General features: G+C 43.7%; 5 protein-coding genes across 5 annotated transcripts; 3 read left to right on the top strand and 2 right to left on the bottom strand.

The window, feature by feature from the left end:
* The first annotated feature begins 399 nt into the window (after nt 1-399).
* On the top strand, nt 400-1,353 carry LOC129353631 (spermatogenesis-associated protein 45-like). Its single transcript, XM_055022995.1, has 2 exons — nt 400-737; nt 1,186-1,353. The coding sequence occupies exons 1-2, from the start codon at nt 500-502 to the stop codon at nt 1,281-1,283; spliced, it is 336 nt and encodes a 111-aa protein (XP_054878970.1). The 5' UTR covers nt 400-499; the 3' UTR covers nt 1,284-1,353.
* Nucleotides 1,354-1,558: 205 nt separating this feature from the next.
* On the bottom strand, nt 1,559-5,611 carry tatdn3 (TatD DNase domain containing 3; the record flags this gene model as incomplete). Its single annotated transcript, XM_055023034.1, is given in 8 exon segments — nt 1,559-1,596; nt 1,599-1,677; nt 1,722-1,836; nt 2,019-2,219; nt 2,221-2,339; nt 5,074-5,152; nt 5,230-5,360; nt 5,435-5,611. Coding segments are annotated over 8 exon segments (939 nt in total), but the record flags the coding sequence as incomplete, so codon positions are not given.
* Nucleotides 5,612-8,029: 2,418 nt separating this feature from the next.
* On the top strand, nt 8,030-12,456 carry nsl1 (NSL1 component of MIS12 kinetochore complex). The gene is made up of 6 exons (XM_055022987.1): nt 8,030-8,294; nt 9,284-9,356; nt 9,424-9,554; nt 10,619-10,673; nt 11,717-11,784; nt 11,856-12,456. Exons 1-6 carry the CDS (start codon nt 8,079-8,081, stop codon nt 12,057-12,059), a joined length of 747 nt encoding a protein of 248 aa, XP_054878962.1. The 5' UTR covers nt 8,030-8,078; the 3' UTR covers nt 12,060-12,456.
* A 33-nt stretch (nt 12,457-12,489) lies between these two features.
* Nucleotides 12,490-14,350, top strand: batf3 (basic leucine zipper transcription factor, ATF-like 3). Its single transcript, XM_055023004.1, is given in 5 exon segments — nt 12,490-12,993; nt 13,067-13,157; nt 13,160-13,170; nt 13,478-13,521; nt 13,997-14,350. Coding segments are annotated over 5 exon segments (342 nt in total). The 5' UTR covers nt 12,490-12,930; the 3' UTR covers nt 14,130-14,350.
* Nucleotides 14,351-16,292: 1,942 nt separating this feature from the next.
* LOC129353668 (collagen alpha-1(I) chain-like) lies at nt 16,293-20,084 on the bottom strand (the record flags this gene model as incomplete). Its single annotated transcript, XM_055023035.1, has 8 exons — nt 20,016-20,084; nt 19,023-19,160; nt 18,482-18,584; nt 18,366-18,419; nt 17,977-18,327; nt 17,735-17,932; nt 16,406-16,963; nt 16,293-16,369 (listed from the first exon to the last, which is right to left on the bottom strand). Coding segments are annotated over exons 1-8 (1,548 nt in total), but the record flags the coding sequence as incomplete, so codon positions are not given.
* Between the last annotated feature and the right edge of the window lie 1,095 nt (nt 20,085-21,179).

Genomic DNA, 21,179 nt, shown 5'->3' on the forward strand with positions numbered 1-21,179 from the left:
TGTTGATCCGTCCAGGTGAGGCTCCGCTTCCTGCTGCACTAATGAACATTTGAATGGGAAAATGCGAAGATCCAGCGGTTTGGAAGGAAAAATAATCAAAACTGGTTAAGCTAAATAAAAAATAAACACATTACAGTACAAACCATAGGGTGAAAATAGAAATATAAATGATCTTATTTTTTATGGCAGGCTAGTCACTTGCCTCCAATGACCGCACAATTAGCTAAAACCTATTTAAAGTGTATTGTTGAATAAAAACTAACAACCGTGTGAATTCATAATAAAACATCAAATTAGAAGCGGAACTGTATTTAAATAAGCCTGAGTGACTCATCGCACGAATAAACTAAGGAAGCAAGCGGCTGCCATGGAAACGGGCGAAACAAATCTTCGGAGTGGAACATCTTTCTGCGTGAACGATCTTTGGAACGCAGGGCGGTTAGCAACACAAACTGAACCGTTGGGATTGTTTCTCTAATCCGGACACGGAGAAGGAAAGATGTCTGACAGGGAGCGGGTTCTGCTGGAGCCGAACATGCCGGCGGAGACCTGGTGTCGAGTGGAATCAGACCCCCGGGAGTTCTGGCAGCGGGCCGAGAGGAGGCACTACCGGAACCACCTGCGGACCAGCGCGGTGCTGCGGAGCGCGCTGGCCGGCGGACCGCAGCCCAGGGCGGCCTGCGCCCAGCGGCGGCTCCCGGTGAAGCTGCCGGAGCGGAAACACTTCGACCAGAGCTGTAAGGAGCTTCCGGTGCGGAGTCTGACCGCACAGTGAAGTTTGAATAAGATGACACACAATCCGTTACTTTAGTCCCTGCTCACCAGAACCGGCTGCAGTGAAACCAGGCAAAACACCCCGAAGCTACATGAGTCTGAAATATGTCAATATGCAATACTTTGAATAATACTTGTAACAAAACACAAAGCTAATCCTGACACATGCTACCGTTACTGGTTACTATGGCAACCACTAACCAGCAAATTAATTTATTTCCGGTTCGGAGAAAAGAATCGAACAGAATTCAACTTTATTGTCATTGCACTGTCACATGTATAAACAAACCCATTTCTAAAGGTGTTTATTTACATTTATGTGAATATTACATTTTCTGCTCATCAGTTTTAACAATGAATAAAAACACATGTCACCCATTCCTGTTTATTTTCCCTTTGCTTCATTTCCAGATAAATGCCACCTAGTGCAAACAGAACGACCAGAACCAGAACCCAGGATCTCCTGCAGCAGTCAGTTGTGTAACCAGTCCAAAGAGGCCTCTGACTGAAGGCTGTCTGTAAAGTCCAACTGGCACATAAGATGTTTCTCTATGTATTAAATCATTGAATCCACACTGAGCTGCATGGTGTTGCTGGAAATGAAAGAACATTTAAAAATAAGTTAAAACAGATGGAAACTGAACATTATCTGAGGAAACGTTTTTGATAAACTTTTATTCTGCTTCAGATAAAAGTTTTCAGTTTTTTGGCTAAATGATAAACAAAAAGCAAAGTTGTTTCATAAGTTCATAGGAAAGTGAGAGTATTATGGTATTTACTCTCATCATCTGCTGGCTCTGCTGAACGGTCTGTTGGCGTTCTCGTCGTGTCGTCTCGGACCGCTTCTGCCGTCTGACCTTTGACCTTAGCGATGTAGCTGCAGGACAGGGCGACATTAACCAGCTCGACGGGGACAGGAAGAAGTCGTTGTCTCTGCGGCTGCTGACTCACTTCCTGTGAAGGCCGAGGGCCGCGGGGTCCGTCTGGATGTGACCCGGAGGGATCCGCCGGGTCGGCCGGTCTCTGTCAGAACGCCTGGAGCCCCGCCGTTTATTCCGACTGCTAAAGAAACATCTCAGTTATTCTCGTGCTAAAGCCCAAAGGTCAGGGTGGACACAATGTTTAAAGGGCCGGCATCAGGACAAACTGACTTTTTCATGTTTCCTTCACATTTTCAAATTTTTCCCTGCAGCGACACTTTGATACTTTTATGTTTGAGAAAAGATCAAAGTTCATTTACAGACTGAGTAGGTCTCCTGGATTCGTCTCCACTAGGATTCAGTCCAGCTTTTCTAAACTTTTGTTCGGCAGCAGACAGAGACGCCTGTTCTCCTCCCAGGGAAGAACTTCTCCTCTCCACCAGATGTTGGTGGACATGGTGACCCGTCCAGGTGACGCGTCTTACCTGCTGGTTCCTGCAGACAGCAGGAAGGAAAGAGAAGAACCAGAGCCGCCGCCGGCTTCCCAGAGAAGTTATGCAGCAGCGCTCTGCTGATCCCTGCAGGGGGACAGAGTTGGAGGACGGAGACATCCGTCCTGCAGGGGGACGTTCCTGTAGCGACGGTCGATTATTGGACCGGTTAGATTAAAGCGATGAGCAGCCATTTATGGAGTGATGTCATCAGTTAGCTCACACAGGCAGGTTCATCTCCATGGCGACGTCCAGCTGTCCGATGAAGCCAGAGCAGGAAACTAAAATATTCCTGATTAGTAATTTATAAGACAGAATAAACAATTAGGTCAGGAATAAATGTTTTCCCAAAACTATCTGGATCAAATGCGGATCCATCCATAAAATCCGGATCACGCCGGATGCTGATGACGCTCTGCTTTACGTTTGTTTTCAAAGGTTTATCGTCTCTGGTGACCTTTGATTCCACAGTGAATCAAAGTAGTGAGAGAAGAAGCAGATTATCAGAGCAGGAAGCTGAGTGACGCTTCCAGAAAAATCATTTGGATTTATCAATAATCACCAGAGAGAAACATCATTATCTTTACCAGACTGTAAGTAAAATATGGATGGATGAATGGATGATGGATGGATGGATGGATGATGGATGGATGGATGGATGGGATGGATGGATGATGGATGATGGATGGATGTTGGATGATGGATGGATGGATGATGATGATGATGATGGATGGATGAATGGATGATGGATGATGGATGGATGGATGGATGATGGATGATGATGATGGATGATGGATGATGGATGGATGGATGATGATGGATGATGGATGAATGGATGATGATGGATGATGGATGGATGATGGATGGATGATGGATGGATGATGGATGGATGGATGGATGAATGGATGATGATGAAGATGATGGATGATGATGATGATGATGATGATGGATGGATGATGATGATGATGATGGATGGATGATGGATGATGGATGGTTGGATGATGGATGGATGATGGATGATGATGGATGGATGGATGATGGATGATGATGGATGGATGATGATGATGGATGGATGATGGATGATGGATGGATGATGATGGATGGATGAATGGATGATGGATGATGATGATGATGGATGGATGATGATGATGGATGATGATGAAGATGATGGATGGATGAATGGATGATGGATGATGGATGGATGATGATGATGATGGATGGATGATGATGATGATGGATGGATGATGGATGGATGATGATGATGATGGATGGATGATGATGATGATGATGGATGATGATGATGATGGATGGATGATGATGATGGATGATGATGATGATGATGGATGGATGGATGATGATGATGATGGATGGATGATGATGATGGATGATGATGATGATGATGGATGGATGAATGGATGATGGATGATGGATGGATGATGATGATGATGGATGGATGATGATGATGATGATGGATGGATGAATGGATGATGGATGATGGATGGATGATGATGATGATGATGGATGATGATGATGATGATGGATGGATGGATGGATGATGGATGGATGATGATGATGATGGATGGATGATGATGATGATGATGATGGATGATGATGATGATGATGGATGGATGGATGATGATGATGATGGATGGATGATGATGATGATGATGGATGGATGAATGGATGATGGATGATGGATGATGATGATGATGGATGGATGATGATGATGATGATGGATGGATGGATGGATGATGGATGGATGATGATGATGATGGATGGATGATGATGATGATGATGGATGGATGATGATGATGATGGATGGATGATGATGATGGATGATGATGATGATGATGGATGGATGAATGGATGATGGATGATGGATGGATGATGATGATGATGGATGGATGATGATGATGATGATGATGATGGATGGATGGATGATGGATGGATGGATGGATGATGGATGGATGATGGATGGTGGATGGATGGATGATGGATGGATGATGGATGATGGATGGATGATGGATGGATGGATGGATGATGGATGGATGGATGGATGGATGGATGATGGATGGATGGATGGATGGATGATGGATGGATGAATGATGGATGATGGATGGATGGATGATGGATGGATGATGGATGGTGGATGGATGGATGATGGATGGATGGATGTATGGATGGATGGTGGATGGATGGATGATGGATGGATGGATGATGGATGGATGGATGGATGGATGATGGATGGATGAATGATGGATGATGGATGGATGGATGATGGATGGATGATGGATGGTGGATGGATGGATGATGGATGGATGGATGTATGGATGGATGGTGGATGGATGGATGGATGGATGGATGGATGGATGATGGATGGATGGATGATGGATGGTGGATGGATGGATGATGGATGGATGATGGATGGATGGATGGATGGATGGTGGATGGATGGATGGATGGATGGATGGATGGTGGATGGATGGATGATGGATGGATGGATGAAAGTCTAGATGTTTTCCAGACTCTTCCAGGTTTTCTTCTGAAAGCTGGAATTTCTTTTCCTTCTCACAAATAAATAAAAAAATAATCATTTAATCTCTTAACTAATTTCTAATAATATAATAGATTTTTATTGTGTTGTAAATATAACGGAATAAATGAGCTGAGTTTTAGTGAACATAGCCAAGTTTTTTCCCAGAGTCGGTCGCAGCGTGGCGTTCCTAAATCCCTTCCAGCTTAAAGAACAAGCAGCGCTCCCAGCGTGGCGTTCCCAGCATGCGTTCCGGTCCAGGTTTTCCTCCCCAGGTGTCTCGACACCGATACGCTCCACGTATTGACTTTGCTTTATTCAAAGTCAATACAGCAGAAGTGAAGTTTGTTGTGACCTGAGGCCGGATACTGCGCTGACCCCCGGTGGCCTGCAGGGGGTGCAGTCAGAGACACGGAACCACCAGGTCCGGATATCTGTGGGAATGACCCAGGAGGTGATGACCAGCTGGAGGAATCCTGACAGCATGAGGCCTGCTTGTACTTCAAACTACGGTTTGTTTCTGTTCTGGTGCTCAGAGCAGCTGGACTGGAAACCAGAACCTCCTTCGGGTCGGGAGGTTTCTGTAACATGAACCCTGCAGATGGAGAATTCCTCCTCTTCTCTGTGGCCGGAGTCTTTCCCCTGCACACATGGAGGTTTTATGGTTGGAGGAGCCAAAGTCATAATGTGGATCTTATTGAGCAGTTTTTTCCTGCCTGCTTCTGTGGATCACATCTGGAAGATCCTGCAGAAGAGAAAAGAGACGGCGGAGATCTAAAGTCTGCAGACTGCGCGAACTTTTCCATGTCTGGTTCCGCTAACAGAACACAAACAGAACCAGGAACTGGGAACCGGACGGCGGCCCGGAAGGATGAACCAAACGCAAACAGAAGTTATTTAAAACAAAGTTATTACATCATAACTTCCAAATTAACAAGAAATTAGCTTATTAAAATGTCATCCATTGGTTGGTTTAGATCAGAGATTTATGTGTTGGAATGGCCTAGTCAAAGATTATCCAGGTTATTAAAGTGAAAGGATTAAAACACACTTTACATGTCAACATTCCATATTTTTCCAAACTCAGTTTTCTAAAGAACATAAAAGTGAGCTTAGACTTAAATAATTGAATGTTGGTGCTCTGATACCATCTAGTGGCCGGAGTGTGAACTACAAGCGTTTCATGGAAGCTGATGTGAACAACAGGCAGTGAATCCTGAGCTGGATGTGCAATAAAGTATAAATATTGAGGTCTAAAAATGTCTTAAAATAAACAACATTTAGTCAAAATCCTACAAATGATTACTTATTAGGTTTATAATACTTTTTGGCAACACTAGGCAGCTAATAAGTGGAAGTGTATAAATATTATTACAGCTCCTTTAAATCAAGAAATTTCTTTGAATTACAAAACACAATTGATAAATAATGACGGAAAAAATATGAACCAACCTTAACAATACACTTCACCATGAAACAGGAGACAGAAGTTTCTAGAACAGTGAAATTATCCTTCAGGATTTAGCTGCATTTAAACTGAAAATCAATGATTGTTCAAATTTATGTTTATATTAAATTTATAAAATTGATTACATATTGCAACAGGGGCTCGGAGCTCATTGAAGTTGCAAGATTCAAATTCATAATTTCTAATAACTTTAACATCTGACTGGCACAAAACGACATGCCGTGCATTTTTTCTGCACTGTGATATAAATTCAGACATTAAGGGTTCAAATGTTTTCCATCCTCTTCTCTGCTTCCAGCACTGAAATTAAAACATTTCTCCTTGTTTTGGGCTATTTTTGTTACGTTTTCCAGAAAACGTAACGTATTTTGGGCCTAACCTCCTGGAACTGAGGGGCTGAAATGTGACAATGACAATCAATGAAGCCATAATCCATTAGCAGGGTGTCAACATCCAGTCCTGGGGGCCCGCTGTCCCGGGGGCCCGCTGTCCCGGGGGCCCGCTGTCCCGGGGGCCCGCTGTCCCGGGGGCCCGTTGTCCTGGGGGGCCGCTGTCCCGGGGGGCCGCTGTCCCGGGGGGCCGCTGTCCTGCAACTTTTAGATGTGTCTCTGCTGCATCACCTGAATAGAATAATTAGGCCATTAAGGCTCTGGAGAACAAGGAGGAGGTAATTCAGCCATTTCATTCCTGTGTTTGTACCTGTGTACATCAGAAAACTGCAGGACAGCGACCGGCCCTCCAGGACTGGAGTTTGACACCCCTGAATGGATTGTAAACTATTTAAAATGAATTGTCTAAATTATTTTTGTAGCTTATTTAAATTAAACTATTTAAGGTGAATTTTCTAATTTAAGACTGTTGCAGGTTGTTTTTATATGTTTGTCTGTTTTGATTAGAATTGTTGGTGGTTTATTTGTAATGTTTTGGGATTTTGTTTTGTACCTCCCGGGCTGCCGTAGATAAAGAAGGCAGGCCCGATAAAACCAGGAAATTCATTGAACCAATTGAAGTGGAAAGAATCAATTATAATACCAATAGCTAAACCAGGGAAAGATAAATCAAAACCAGAAAATTATAGGCCAATAGCTTTAACATCAAACTTATGCAAAATAATGGAAAAAATGATTAACAATAGACTAGTATGTTATTTAAATAGTAAAGGATATATAGCAAAATATCAAAGTGCATTTGGAAAAGAGAGGAGAACTAATGATCCAATATTATGTTTAGAGCATGAAATTAGAAACAAGTAAATAAAGAAAGTTTAGTGGCAGTATTTTTTGACATAGAAAAAGCATATGACATGATGTGGGTAGAGGGATTATTAATTAAATGATATATGTTGGGCAATAAAGGAAAGATATTTCAATGGATTAAAGACTTTTTAATAAATAAAAAATACTAGTTAGAATCAGTGAATATACAGTGGAAAATGAGAATAATAAGTCCGTTATTGTTCTCAATTGTGATAAATGATATTTTTAAAGGCATTGGAAAAGAAATGGGATGTTCACTTTTTGCGGATGATGGAGCGATTTGGAAAAGAGGGAAAAATTTAGGTTTCATTGTTAAAAAATGACAAGATTATTGAAATAGAGAGATGGGCATTGCAATTTTAAGTTTTCAGTTGAAAAACGAAAGTAATGATATTTACTCAAAAAAAAATAACAAGGAAGTAAAATTTAAATTATATAACCAAGAATTAGAGCAAGTAAATCTTCATCAAATAAATAAAACCAAACTCAAGTGCTGAGGAGCTGCTGCACATTACAACAGCAGAAAATGTGACTTTTTATGAAGGAAAGGCCCAAATAAATACACCACACAGCTAACGGCTAACAGCTAACAGCTAAATTTCCGCTGCCAACCGGAAGTTGGCAGCGGAAATCAACATGAAACAAACAGATCGGGCGGCAAAGATGGAGTCTTTCCCGAGCCTAACATCTCGGCATGAAGACCCGGAGCAGGACTTCAGGGTTCGGCTGACGTCCAAGAGGAAAACCACCGAGCTGATGGTCCGAGGCTGCGAGCTGCTGCGGAGCGTTTTGGACGGACAGCCGGACATTCCCGAGGACAGCCGAAGGGTTCTAGTGCAGGAGCTGCTGGCCGTGAGTCCCGCTGTTTTTCTGCTGACTTTAAGCTTCACTGCCGTTTATCCAGATTTATGTAACAGGATCCAAACTAGTCGGTTCTGAAAGAACTCCGCCTTTGTTGCTGCTAATATTCGGCACCAAAATCCGGTCAAGAAAACTGATCTTTAATCTTGGATCTTGGAAGTTCTAACAAATTGGTGGAACAATGTTTCCCGAGCTGGGATTACAAACCTGGAAGAATTCCTATGAATTCTCCAGTTTTTAAGTGAATTAAATCGATAACAGCCAATATGGTACCAAGTATCACAATGTTTCATTCCGTCTGAGGGTTGGAAGGTTTAGCCTGATGCCAAGCCTAAATGTTGGCCATGTTATTAGCCATGTTATTAGCCATGCTATCAGCCATGCTATTAGCCATGTTATTAACCATGTTATTGGCCATGCTATCAGCCATGCTATTAGCCATGTTATTAACCATGTTATTAGCCATGTTATTAGCCATGCTGTTAGCCATGTTATTAGCATGTTATTAACCATATTATTAGCAATGTTATTAGCCATGCTATTAGCCATGTTATTAGCCTTGTTATTAGCCATGTTATTAGCCATGTTATGAAGCTGAATAGAGCTGCTTTGTGTTTGGTGTTCCATAAAACACAATTCTGCTGAGAAATTACTGTAAAATTTCTTTTACAGTTTTCTGCTGACTTTTCTGCTGACTTTAACCACCGAGCCATGTTATTAGCATGTTATTAACCATATTATTAGCAATGTTATTAGCCATGCTGTTTGATACTCTTTTTGATACTCAAAAGAGTATCAAAATATTTTCTTAACATCAGACTGGAGAGTTTTCTGCTCAAAGTTGTGATGGGAGCCAATGAGCGGAGTGTTGTTGTTTCCTCTCGGTTTCTTTGGGAGATCCAGAATCCAGCCTCTCATTCATGGATCCAGTTTGTCCTGGTTGTCAGGTTTTGTGTCTGAATGTTTGTGGATCTCTGCAGAACTTTGAAGCTGCTGTGAGGCTCAACGTGTTGGTGGACGGACAGCCGTGGGACGAGGCTCCAGACCTGGAAGGTACTTCCTGTCCATCCCGCCGGTCCGGTTCTGGTTCCTCTGTGTCTAACACGGATGTCCTCCTCAGATGAAGAGGCGATGGATCTGGAGAGCCACCTGGACGACAGCATCCTGGACACCACATGGAGGCGCCGCTCCTGCCCCAAACGGATCCTTCCCCATGTGGTTCACGCCCTGAAGGCCCAGCGGAAAGTTCTGGTCGGTTCCGTTCAGCCAACAAGCTCACGTTTCAGTCACTTAGAGCAGTGCTTCTCAAATAGTGGGGCGGGCCCCCTTTGGGGGGCGCGGTGCGATACCTGGGGGGGCGTGTGATCCTGGGGAACAGGCTTTTTTTTGGCCGAACTAGTATAAAGTGTAATTGCGCACAGTAGGCGGCAGTGGCGCTCTCATTGTTACTTCTGTCACGTTTGCGACAGTGCAACATTTTACGACTTACAAGACAACAGGTTTGCCTTGGTTAGCAGTGTTAAGTCAACAAAAAGCTCCGACTGCGTTCTGTCTATGGCCTCCGTTATTCAACAACCCCCAACATGAAAAAGTTTTTCACAGGGATGAAAAGAAAAGCGGAGAGAGACAAAGATAATGAGACAACAGAAAGTCAACCGAAAGCTAAGAAGAGGAAATACGACGAAGCGTATTTAGCGCTTGGCTTCACTGTGACTACAGTTGGAGAAGAGGAAAGACCGCTGTGTTTGCTGTGTCTAAAAATGCTCGCAGCGGACAGCATGAAGCCAAATAAATTAGCGCGTCACTTAAATACGTTACATCCCAATCACGCCGATAAGCCGCTAGAGTTTTTTCAGCGAAAAAAAATGTTAATAAGGAAAAAATGTTATGCAGAGATGGATAGTCACGGTGGGGAGTGGAGGGCGCGAATAGTTTTTCTTCTTGCTAGGGGGGGCGTAACGGAAAATAATTGAGAAGCACTGACTTAGAGGAACCTGCAGGTTGCTTTCTCTGAGCACAACTCATGTGGTGCGTTCAGGGACCAGGCTGTAAGTTTGGAAAGTAGGTTTGAACAGGTACAAATTACAGCCCGACATAAAACACTCGGTGAGCCTGAAAGGAAAACATGAGAATTATGGGAAAAAACCCAGCAAGTTACAGTTAGCAAAAGGTTTTATGGCAGAAACTGTTTCTGGGAAATAAGCAGCAAGTATCTCTGAAGTAACCATTGAGGCTGTCTTATAGGCAACGATCACATATTGGTACGTTAGTTGAGTTATTTTGGTGAAATGAAACTCTTCCTGTTTGTGTTTCAGGGTCTGTATGAGACGTCAGTCCAGCCTGCAGAGCTGCACAGAGATCCAGATCTAGGTCCGTTAGACTTCCTGAATCTGTTTCTGATCTTTGGTTGCTTTAACAAAGCTTGAAAATAAATATCTCAGACAGGCTTTAATAGGAAAATGTGTTCTTGTTTCTTGGTTTGGAGGGAAAATCTTGTTAATTCACTGTTCCACCAGCGGAGGGCGCTCTCTGTCAGAGACATTTCAATCTGCTTCAAATCTTTACTCAGATTTTTAACTTTTTGGCCAAAAATAGAAATGAGATGAAGCAGATATTCTGTAATAATTGTAACCAAGCTGACCTGAAACAGGCTGGCTTTGTTGCCGGGCAGATTACGTCCAGCTGGCCGAGCAGCCGCTGCACCAGGAAGGAAGAACTCAGAGCTGCACAGATGTGAAAGTTTCTCTGCTGCTGAAGTGAAATCCTGAAATGTTTCAGCACTTCTTCTTCTTCACAATTTTCAGGATGCAGAGGAAACGGATGTAGTTGCAGGTTGCCTTGGCAACAACAACAAAAAAAACAGTTTATTTGCAGGAGTCAAATCCATCAGATGACAGTGTGTTGGGTCAGAGGTCACAGTCAAAGTTAATTGACCTTATTAATCCATAAGTGGCCATTTTCTTAAAAACAAGTTAGATGTGACTCTCAAGCACAACATGAAGGAGAAAAGTTTTCAATACGCTAAAAAAACAAAATATTGTTCAACTTAAGATGTTTGTTGAATATTTATATTTTCAAACCGAACCGTGAAAAGTGAATTTATCACCTGAAATCAGATCTTTATTTCTGTATCAACCGGAAAAGGTTTGAAAAAATAATTCTGAATTATTTCTCAAAATTTTGACTTTTTCTCAGAAGATTAAAATAAATTAAGATACTTTTTAGTGTCTCTAATCCGCTTCTGTGGTTTAAGGTTGACCAGCGGCGCCCTCTGCTGGCTGGTGACCAAACTCCAACACCAAAGTACAAGCTAACGGATGATGCTCGTTAATCGATTGAATGAATTTTATTCTAATTGATGGTAAGTGGACAAACTGTTGGCCGCTGCTCACCGGTCGCTCCGTTTCCTCCAGAGAGCATCATGAGCGACGTGTCTGCTGCGGCTCCCGGCGTGGTGAGGCAGGCCATCCAGGTGATAAAGGTATGGACGTCTGCAGCCGTCTGCACCGTCAGGCTGCGTGCTACAGCCTGACGGTGCGTCTGTCTCTGCAGGCCATCGACGCGCTGCAGCAGCAGGCGGCCGGTCTCTGTGAGATCCTCGACCTGAAGCCCAGCGCAACCTCGCTGCAGATCCACAGGGAGGTGCTGGGCGCCATGCCGCCTGCAGGGGGCGCAGGCCGGCGGCCCCTGGCGGTGGCGCAGGGCTACGAGGACGACGGCCAGGGGGCGCAGTTCAGCGAGGAGGAAGAGGAGTAACACTTCCTGGAAACCACGGAGATCAGGAACTGTTCAGCTCCAGGTTTCTGGTCAAATGAACATTAATCACAGGTTTTTTTTACTTTACTTTTTTTTTTTATGAAAGTGATCAATAAAAATATTTTCTGCGTCTTGGTGAACCAGAATCGTTCGTTCAGCTGATTATCAACCGTGGTTAGCACTACTTTAGCATTAGCTTTGCTGAAGTGCTGCATTAAAAAATATTTATATTTTTAAAAACTTTTAATTGTTCTGAATTTTATAAAGATGCAGTTTTCCTTTTTGTAATTCGGGTGAATTTTTTATAGAAATTAAGCTTTCATACAGCAGAAACTCTGACAGCTGCAGAAAATAAGAGTTTCTGAAGAATCTGGTGACTTTTACTGAAAACTTTCCTTAAGGAAACATTTTTCCAAGACAAAGAAATCCTGGTTTTATTGCTCAGAAATGACTTTTTTTTTTTTTTTAACATATTTATACAAATTATTTGAATGTGTCAAAACTCTGGTGTCTATTATTCCTGATGCTCCAGGAAACTTTGCAGGTTTTTCAGTTTCTAATAATTAAACTTTTTAAACTGATGTGGCAGAAAAACGTTTCTTTGCTTTTCTTCATTTCGTCATGTTTGGATGAACTGAACTTCACAGATTAATCTAAAATATTGGTCTGTTTCTGGAACCGGAGCGGATCTCTAGACTTGCTGCAGTCTGGACCCGTCCCACCTGTGGGGTCAGAGGTCACCGGAGTCACCTGACTTCTGGAAACCAGAGTTTCTGTGTAGCGTGGGAAGTGAAAGGCGATGTGAAACCGCTGCAGGTCCAGTCCGCGCCGCGCCTCCTTCTGCTCCGGATCGTCGTTCTGAGCGCTCAGCATGTCGGATCCGTCCAGCCAGCAGCAGCCGGGTCGGGCCGCTCACCTGGGCGGCGGATGGACGGTAAGGTCGCCGTAGAAACACACCGGCCTGGTTCTGGGCCCGGTTCTGGGCTGACGGTCTCTGATTGGCTCAGGGTCTGAAGGACGAAGGCCGGAGGATGAAGAGGAGGGAGAAGAACCGAATGGCCGCTCAGAAGAGCCGCAAGAGACAAACGCAGAGGGCCGACAGCTGCACCAGGTCAGACTGACCTCTGACCTCTGTGACCTGCAGGCCTCTGGTGGCTTTAGGATTCTTTCCATCAGGACAGGGAGGAGACTCACATGGCCGAGAAACTGAATGCAACCGCTTCTCAGCGCCAAAAAACAGAAAATATTGAGAAGACAAAAACGCTCTATGGTGCTCAGATGTTCAGCGGTCTAGTCAAAGTCAGATCTGTTTCCTCATGTTTGCAGCCGTTCAGATGTTGTTTCTCTCAAAGCTAAAACCTCAAAGTTGAAATGTTTGATGTTTTTTACTGTAGAACAATAAATGCATCTGGTTTCAGGCCTGCGAGCTGCTGGAGCAAAGAACAGGAAGCTGAAGAGAGAGGTACTTCCTGTCTGCCAACAAACTACTTCCTGTCAATGAAATGTTTCATTGCTGCATTAATTATAAATAACTGAACTAATCAACTCTTCTGGCTGAAAGGAAACATTTCTGTATGATTTGAACACAAGACTAAATATTTACAACATTTGAAGAAAAAATATTATTTATAATTAAACCAGGAATGAAATATTTTACATTTACAGTTTAAAATAATGACATATATTATCAAATAATTTTATTTAATATTTTAATGATATTTTTTGTATCAGTTTTATTTATCTATTTCTCTATTATGATCTATTTATTGCATTGTTTTCTAAATCCATCATTCAAATATTACTATTACCTTTTATTTAGTATATTTTATTTATTTTACTCTTGTTATTGATTTATATTGTTCTTTATTTTATAATCTTTCTGACTGATTTTTCACTGTTTTGCCGGCCATGTGACGGCGATGTGTTCCTGCCTCCAGGTGGATTTCGCTCTCTGAGGAGCAGAACTTCCTGTCTGAGGCTCTCAGAGCTCATGAACCTTTCTGTCCCATCATGCATTGCTCCTTCACCTCCTCCAGCCTGCAGCCTGACGCCGCGGCTCGCGCAGTCTGAGCTCAGTGACCTTTCTGACCTTTCACATCTGGATCCAGCTGCCATAAAATGAACTAACTTGCCACCAGAGGGCGCCGTTTATCCTCCATCAGCTGCTGGCAGGCGGCGGGACTCTGCTGCCCCCTCGTGGCGGTGGGGAGTTATCACATCCAGGATTCTTAATGTCATCAGAATGTATAAAAATAAATTAATTGGTCAATAAAAATGACTGAATAAATACATTCCGGACGTTTTTATTCTGTTGATTTTTTTAGTGAAATAAAAATTATAAAAAAAATTATAAATTGAGATTCATTTAAATCTCAATTTATAATTTTTAAAATAACATCTCACTGTGTTCATGCTCACCAAACTCTAAGCTGGAAATTTACTTTCAAACTAAATCTTTGGTTTTAGTTCACCTGGTGAACATGTGACCTCAGTGATGAAAGCCGTTTTCTCTCATTAGAGGCTAAATAACCAGGATTCTGGTTTGAAATGTGTGACTCTTCAGAGTAAAAGCAGCTTTTGGCATCGATTTGCGCGGCTGTGAGGTGGATGTTTACTCTGGAATGTGGTCTGATGATGAAACCTGATGTTGCAACTGTTTCATCACATCTGTGGTAAACTGCGTTTGAATTAAAACAGTAGAAGAAGAAACTCTTCCCAGCAGGGCGCTGCGTCACCTGCTGCTGTTCTGAGAACTGAGGAGGGATTTCTCCTGAAGAGCGCCGGCGCTGCCGGCACCAGGCCTGTGGGAGGTCAGAGGTCACACACACAGGCTTTCCACCATAAATAAAACCATCACAGCCTGTAACCTGGATTTATGCAGCAAGCATGAGGCGACAGCAGAGAGAAAAACCAGGAAAAACATCCAAATGTTCAGTTAACTAAATAGCTAGCAGGCTAAATGTTTAGCAGAACCAGAACCAGAACCAGCAGAGGAAATGATCCAGGAAGTTTCTACAGTTTATTTCAGGTGCGATGGATCGAAGACAAAATAAAAGCAGAGTTACAGTCAAACATCATTTTCTGTTTTAAACTCCCAGAGAGATGAAGTGTGCATCATGTGTTTGGGGCCCCAAATGGAGCTCTGCCCTGGGCCTCAGAAAACCTCTGTCAGCTCAGGTTCTGGATTCAGGCCGGAATATTCTGGAACTGGATTTCTCTTTTCCTTTCCTGCCCTCCTCTCTCCTTCCAGGCGAATCTCCTCGACGTTTCCGGTGAATTTTCCTGCTCAGTCCGACGGTTCAGCGCTGAACATGTACGCTTCCAGGAACCGCAGCTTTGACCCCGATCTGCTGGAGGCGTCGTGTTCTCCAAACTTCCTACTTCTACTTTCACTGGAAGAGAATCTGTTTCTGTGAAAAGCTTTAAAATGGAAAGAGAAGAAATTCATGCAACAACTTACAAATGAAAAGTGAAGCTGCAGGTTCATTTTCCCTCAGATGACAGAAAAACGATAAACCGTTATGATGCAATTCAGTCATTTATAAATACTTTAAACTTGTCCAATGAACAGCTATAAACCTGCTAGCTTAGCATCATTAGCCAGCCACATGTTGAGCTCATCAGATACTTTAACATTTATAAATTCATTTTCTCATTAAATAAATCGACTTTTATAACAAGCTAAAAAATTATTGTTCATTTTTCACGGTAAAAATCATGTCAGCAATATTCCTGTTTAGAACCCGGAGAACCTTTAGAACCCAGAGAACCTTTAGAACCCAGAGAACCTTTAGAACCCAGAGAACCTTTAGAACCCGGTAAACCTTTAGAACCCGGTAAACCTTTAGAACCCGGTAAACCTTTAGAACCCGGAGAACCTTTAGAACCCAGAGAACCTTTAGAACCCGGTAAACCTTTAGAACCCGGTGGGCCTTTAGAACCTGGTGGGCCTTTAGAACCCGGAGAACCTTTAGAACCCGGAGAACCTTTAGAACCCGGAGAACCTTTAGAACCCAGAGAACCTTTAGAACCCGGTGGGCCTTTAGAACCCGGTGGGCCTTTAGAACCTGGTGGGCCTTTAGAACCCGGTGGGCCTTTAGAACCTGGTGGGCCTTTAGAACCCAGAGAACCTTTAGAACCCGGTGGACCTTTAGAACCCGGTAAACCTTTAGAACCCGGAGAACCTTTAGAACCCGGTGGGCCTTTAGAACCCGGTAAACCTTTAGAACCCGGTAAACCTTTAGAACCCGGAGAACCTTTAGAACCCGGAGAACCTTTAGAACCCGGTAAACCTTTAGAACCCGGTAAACCTTTAGAACCCGGAGAACCTTTAGAACCCAGAGAACCTTTAGAACCCGGTGGGCCTTTAGAACCCGGTAAACCTTTAGAACCCGGTAAACCTTTAGAACCCGGAGAACCTTTAGAACCCGGAGAACCTTTAGAACCCGGTAAACCTTTAGAACCCGGTAAACCTTTAGAACCCGGTAAACCTTTAGAACCCAGAGAACCTTTAGAACCCGGTGGGCCTTTAGAACCCGGTAAACCTTTAGAACCCGGTGGACCTTTAGAACCCAGTAAACCTTTAGAACCCGGTAAACCTTTAGAACCCGGTAAACCTTTAGAACCCAGAGAACCTTTAGAACCCGGTGGGCCTTTAGAACCCGGTAAACCTTTAGAACCCGGTGGACCTTTAGAACCCGGTGGACCTTTAGAACCCGGTAAACCTTTAGAACCCGGAGAACCTTTAGAACCCGGAGAACCTTTAGAACCCGGAGAACCTTTAGAACCCGGTGGACCTTTAGAACCTGGTGGACCTTTAGAACCCAGAGAACCTTTAGAACCCGGTGGACCTTTAGAACCCGGTGGACCTTTAGAACCCGGTGGACCTTTAGAACCCAGAGAACCTTTAGAACCCGGTGGACCTTTAGAACCCGGTGGACCTTTAGAACCCGGGCCTTTAGAACCCGGTGGACCTTTAGAACCCGGTGGACCTTTAGAACTCGGAGAACCTTTAGAACCCGGTGGACCTTTAGAACCCGGAGAACCTTTAGAACCCGGAGAACCTTTAGAACCCAGAGAACCTTTAGAACCCGGTGGGCCTTTAGAACCCGGTAAACCTTTAGAACCCGGAGAACCTTTAGAACCCGGAGAACCTTTAGAACCCGGAGAACCTTTAGAACCCGGTAAACCTTTAGAACCCGGTAAACCTTTAGAACCCGGAGAACCTTTAGAACCCAGAGAACCTTTAGAACCCGGTGGGCCTTTAGAACCCGGTAAACCTTTAGAACCCGGTAAACCTTTAGAACCCGGAGAACCTTTAGAACCCGGAGAACCTTTAGAACCCGGTAAACCTTTAGAACCCGGTAAACCTTTAGAACCCGGTAAACCTTTAGAACCCAGAGAACCTTTAGAACCCGGTGGGCCTTTAGAACCCGGTAAACCTTTAGAACCCGGTGGACCTTTAGAACCCAGTAAACCTTTAGAACCCGGTAAACCTTTAGAACCCGGTAAACCTTTAGAACCCAGAGAACCTTTAGAACCCGGTGGGCCTTTAGAACCCGGTAAACCTTTAGAACCCGGTGGACCTTTAGAACCCGGTGGACCTTTAGAACCCGGTAAACCTTTAGAACCCGGAGAACCTTTAGAACCCGGAGAACCTTTAGAACCCGGAGAACCTTTAGAACCCGGTGGACCTTTAGAACCTGGTGGACCTTTAGAACCCAGAGAACCTTTAGAACCCGGTGGACCTTTAGAACCCGGTGGACCTTTAGAACCCGGTGGACCTTTAGAACCCAGAGAACCTTTAGAACCCGGTGGACCTTTAGAACCCGGTGGACCTTTAGAACCCGGTGGGCCTTTAGAACCCGGTGGACCTTTAGAACCCGGTGGACCTTTAGAACTCGAGAACCTTTAGAACCCGGTGGACCTTTAGAACCCGGAGAACCTTTAGAACCCGGAGAACCTTTAGAACCCAGAGAACCTTTAGAACCCGGTGGGCCTTTAGAACCCGGTAAACCTTTAGAACCCGGAGAACCTTTAGAACCCGGAGAACCTTTAGAACCCGGAGAACCTTTAGAACCCGGTAAACCTTTAGAACCCGGTAAACCTTTAGAACCCGGTAAACCTTTAGAACCCAGAGAACCTTTAGAACCCGGTGGGCCTTTAGAACCCGGTAAACCTTTAGAACCCGGTGGACCTTTAGAACCCAGTAAACCTTTAGAACCCGGAGAACCTTTAGAACCCAGAGAACCTTTAGAACCCGGTGGGCCTTTAGAAACCCGGTAAACCTTTAGAAACCCGGAGAACCTTTAGAACCCGGTAAACCTTTAGAACCCGGTAAACCTTTAGAACCCGGTAAACCTTTAGAACCCAGAACCTTTAGAACCCGGTGGGCCTTTAGAACCCGGTAAACCTTTAGAAACCCGGTGGACCTTTAGAACCCAGTAAACCTTTAGAACCCGGAGAACCTTTAGAACCCAGAGAACCTTTAGAACCCGGGCCTTTAGAACCCGGTAAACCTTTAGAACCCGGAGAACCTTTAGAACCCGGAGAACCTTTAGAACCCGGAGAACCTTTAGAACCCGGTGGACCTTTAGAACCCGGTGGACCTTTAGAACCCGGAGAACCTTTAGAACCCGGAGAACCTTTAGAACCCGGAGAACCTTTAGAACCCGGTGGACCTTTAGAACCCGGTAAACCTTTAGAACCCGGTGGACCTTTAGAACCCGGAGAACCTTTAGAACCCGGAGAACCTTTAGAACCCGGAGAACCTTTAGAACCCGGTGGACCTTTAGAACCTGGTGGACCTTTAGAACCCAGAGAACCTTTAGAACCCGGTGGACCTTTAGAACCCGGTGGACCTTTAGAACCCGGTGGACCTTTAGAACCCAGAGAACCTTTAGAACCCGGTGGACCTTTAGAACCCGGTGGGCCTTTAGAACCCGGTGGACCTTTAGAACCCGGTGGACCTTTAGAACCCGGAGAACCTTTAGAACCCGGTGGACCTTTAGAACCCGGTGGACCTTTAGAACCCGGTAGCAGGTCCTGCTGCTTCCAAACTTCTGGACGTTGATCTCGTCTCCTCGTTTTTCCGAGTTTGTCCTGCAGGATCAGTTGTGCAGCAATATTGTGAGCAGAGCAGGAAGTTCCCAAAAACTCACGTAAAATGAAAACAGTATTTGGTCAAAAGTTGGTTCATCTGATGATGTCATCTTCAAATATTAAATGGTTGATAATTTGATCAGTTACTCAGTACTTATCTAACAGACAAAGTTAAATGGAAATTTTGGTATTTTAAGGACCAAAATGACAATGATTCATAGAAATAATAAATGAACCAAACGTAAAGAACATTTTTCCAAATCAGTTTCTTTCCATAAAACATTATAAAATGGAACAGAAGCTGCTCTGTTTTTCATTCAGTGGGAAGAAAATCCAGACATTTTACTCAAGTAAGAAATAATCATAATAAAATTACAAGTACAGTAGGAAATCTCCTAAAACATTTTTTTTCTAAAAATGTACTCAAGTAAATGTGACTGTGTTAATAAAAAGCCAAAATTTCCACTTACATTCATATTTTGCTCCTTCTGATGTATTTTTTATTGATAACTTGATCAGTTTCCTGTCTGTCGTCGTGACTAAACAATGAAACATGACGGCCTGTTTCTATTCATATGAATCTCTGACATTAAATGAATGTCAGACTTGACATGTCAGTGTTTGCTGAACTTCCTGTTTTCAGATTCAAATCGTGTTGAATCTTTATGTCTGTGTGTTGCGGAAAGTGCCTCCACTGTAAGTGATAACAGCTCAGTGATGTGTGTGAGCCGTCCTCCGGTCAGCAGGGGGGGCGCTGCGTGCTGGAAGAACCTGCATGTGGTGGGGAGGAGCGAGTGAGAGAGAGTGAGAGTGGAGACGACGATGGGAGCAGCGGCTAACAAAAAAACTCTGTACAGCTTTCAAGTGTTTGCTGGCGCTATTAAAGTTGACTTCCAAGCACCCCTGTGCCACCTTGTGGTTCATGTTCGAGGCGTATGAGGGAGTTAACCCCGAAGTAACTTCGCTTCGGCCCTGGAGGAAAATCTCCCCTGTGTCTTCCGACTACGGTCAGGAGTCTGAGCAGGAACGGTTAACATCTGGATGAAATCCTTCTGCTCTTTCTCTCGTTTTCTTTTCATTTTAAAGCCAGAGAGCAGAGACACCTCGACCTGCTGAGGTCAAAGTGTAGAAGAAGAGCTGCTGCTCTGTGTGGCTCAGTACTGCCCCCTGCCTGTCAGGCCGGGACGCTTGTTTTTTTTACTGCGCATTAATTCAAAGTATTAAACAGACAGTGGAAGGTTAGCAAAAATGTGAAATATCCGTCATAAACATGAATATTTGGCGATATTAAGAGAATAGCAACTGGCATACGCAAACTCATCAGTTTTGTGTGACACAGCGCCGCCAGAGGTCAGGCACAGTACTGCACCACCTTATTGATTCCAACAAGCGAAATTAATATTTTAGCAAAAAAATTTTGATTTTACCAATAAACCAACAAACTTAAATCAAGTGAATAAAAACAGCTGAAAGTCAGAGTTGATCTGAATCAATCCTTTATTAATAATAAGTGAATATTGATGAATATTGATCATTTTGTTGATGGCATTTGACAAAATGTAATGTTTCTGGCTTGTTCCATAGTTCATGTTGTTATGATGTGAGGAACTTTGAGCTGAATTGTAAACATACTCATTTTTACATGCAGAACCTGGAAAATGAACCTCAGCTGTTTCTGGATCCTCTGTGGTTCCAGTTTGTGAAGAAATGCAGTGAATGTCTCTGAAGGCTCCTGCTGTGACGTCACTTCCTGTGAGAGACGTCCGGTTCGGCTCGGTTCGGCTCTGCAGGTCCGGACTCGGTCGCTGCTCACTTCCTCATGTTTGGTTGGGAAATGTTATCTTCTCTGGAAAAAGTTTCATCATGTTCAAGTTCCGGTTCGTCAGAACCCAACAGAACCCAACAGAACCGAACTGTTTCTGTGAAGTTTCTCCTCCAATCAAATAACAGCAAAAGCAGAAAATCTGAAATAAATCATCTTTACGCAGAAATAAATCTGAAACCTGAAGTTTTTCTGCT

This window comes from Poeciliopsis prolifica, unplaced genomic scaffold (genome assembly GCF_027474105.1).
Source record: "Poeciliopsis prolifica strain line A6 unplaced genomic scaffold, Auburn_PproV2 SCAFFOLD094, whole genome shotgun sequence".
NCBI lineage: Eukaryota > Metazoa > Chordata > Actinopteri > Cyprinodontiformes > Poeciliidae > Poeciliopsis > Poeciliopsis prolifica.

Coding starts and splice junctions, on each gene's coding strand:
- LOC129353631 (XM_055022995.1), top strand. CDS start 500: ATGTCTGACAGGGAGCGGGTTCTGCTGGAGCCGAACATGCCGGCGGAG. Junction 738..1,185: donor GAAACACTTCGACCAGAGCT/GTAAGGAGCTTC, acceptor CTTCATTTCCAG/ATAAATGCCACCTAGTGCAA.
- nsl1 (XM_055022987.1), top strand. CDS start 8,079: ATGAAACAAACAGATCGGGCGGCAAAGATGGAGTCTTTCCCGAGCCTA. Junction 8,295..9,283: donor TAGTGCAGGAGCTGCTGGCC/GTGAGTCCCGCT, acceptor GGATCTCTGCAG/AACTTTGAAGCTGCTGTGAG. Junction 9,555..10,618: donor AGGCCCAGCGGAAAGTTCTG/GTCGGTTCCGTT, acceptor TTTGTGTTTCAG/GGTCTGTATGAGACGTCAGT.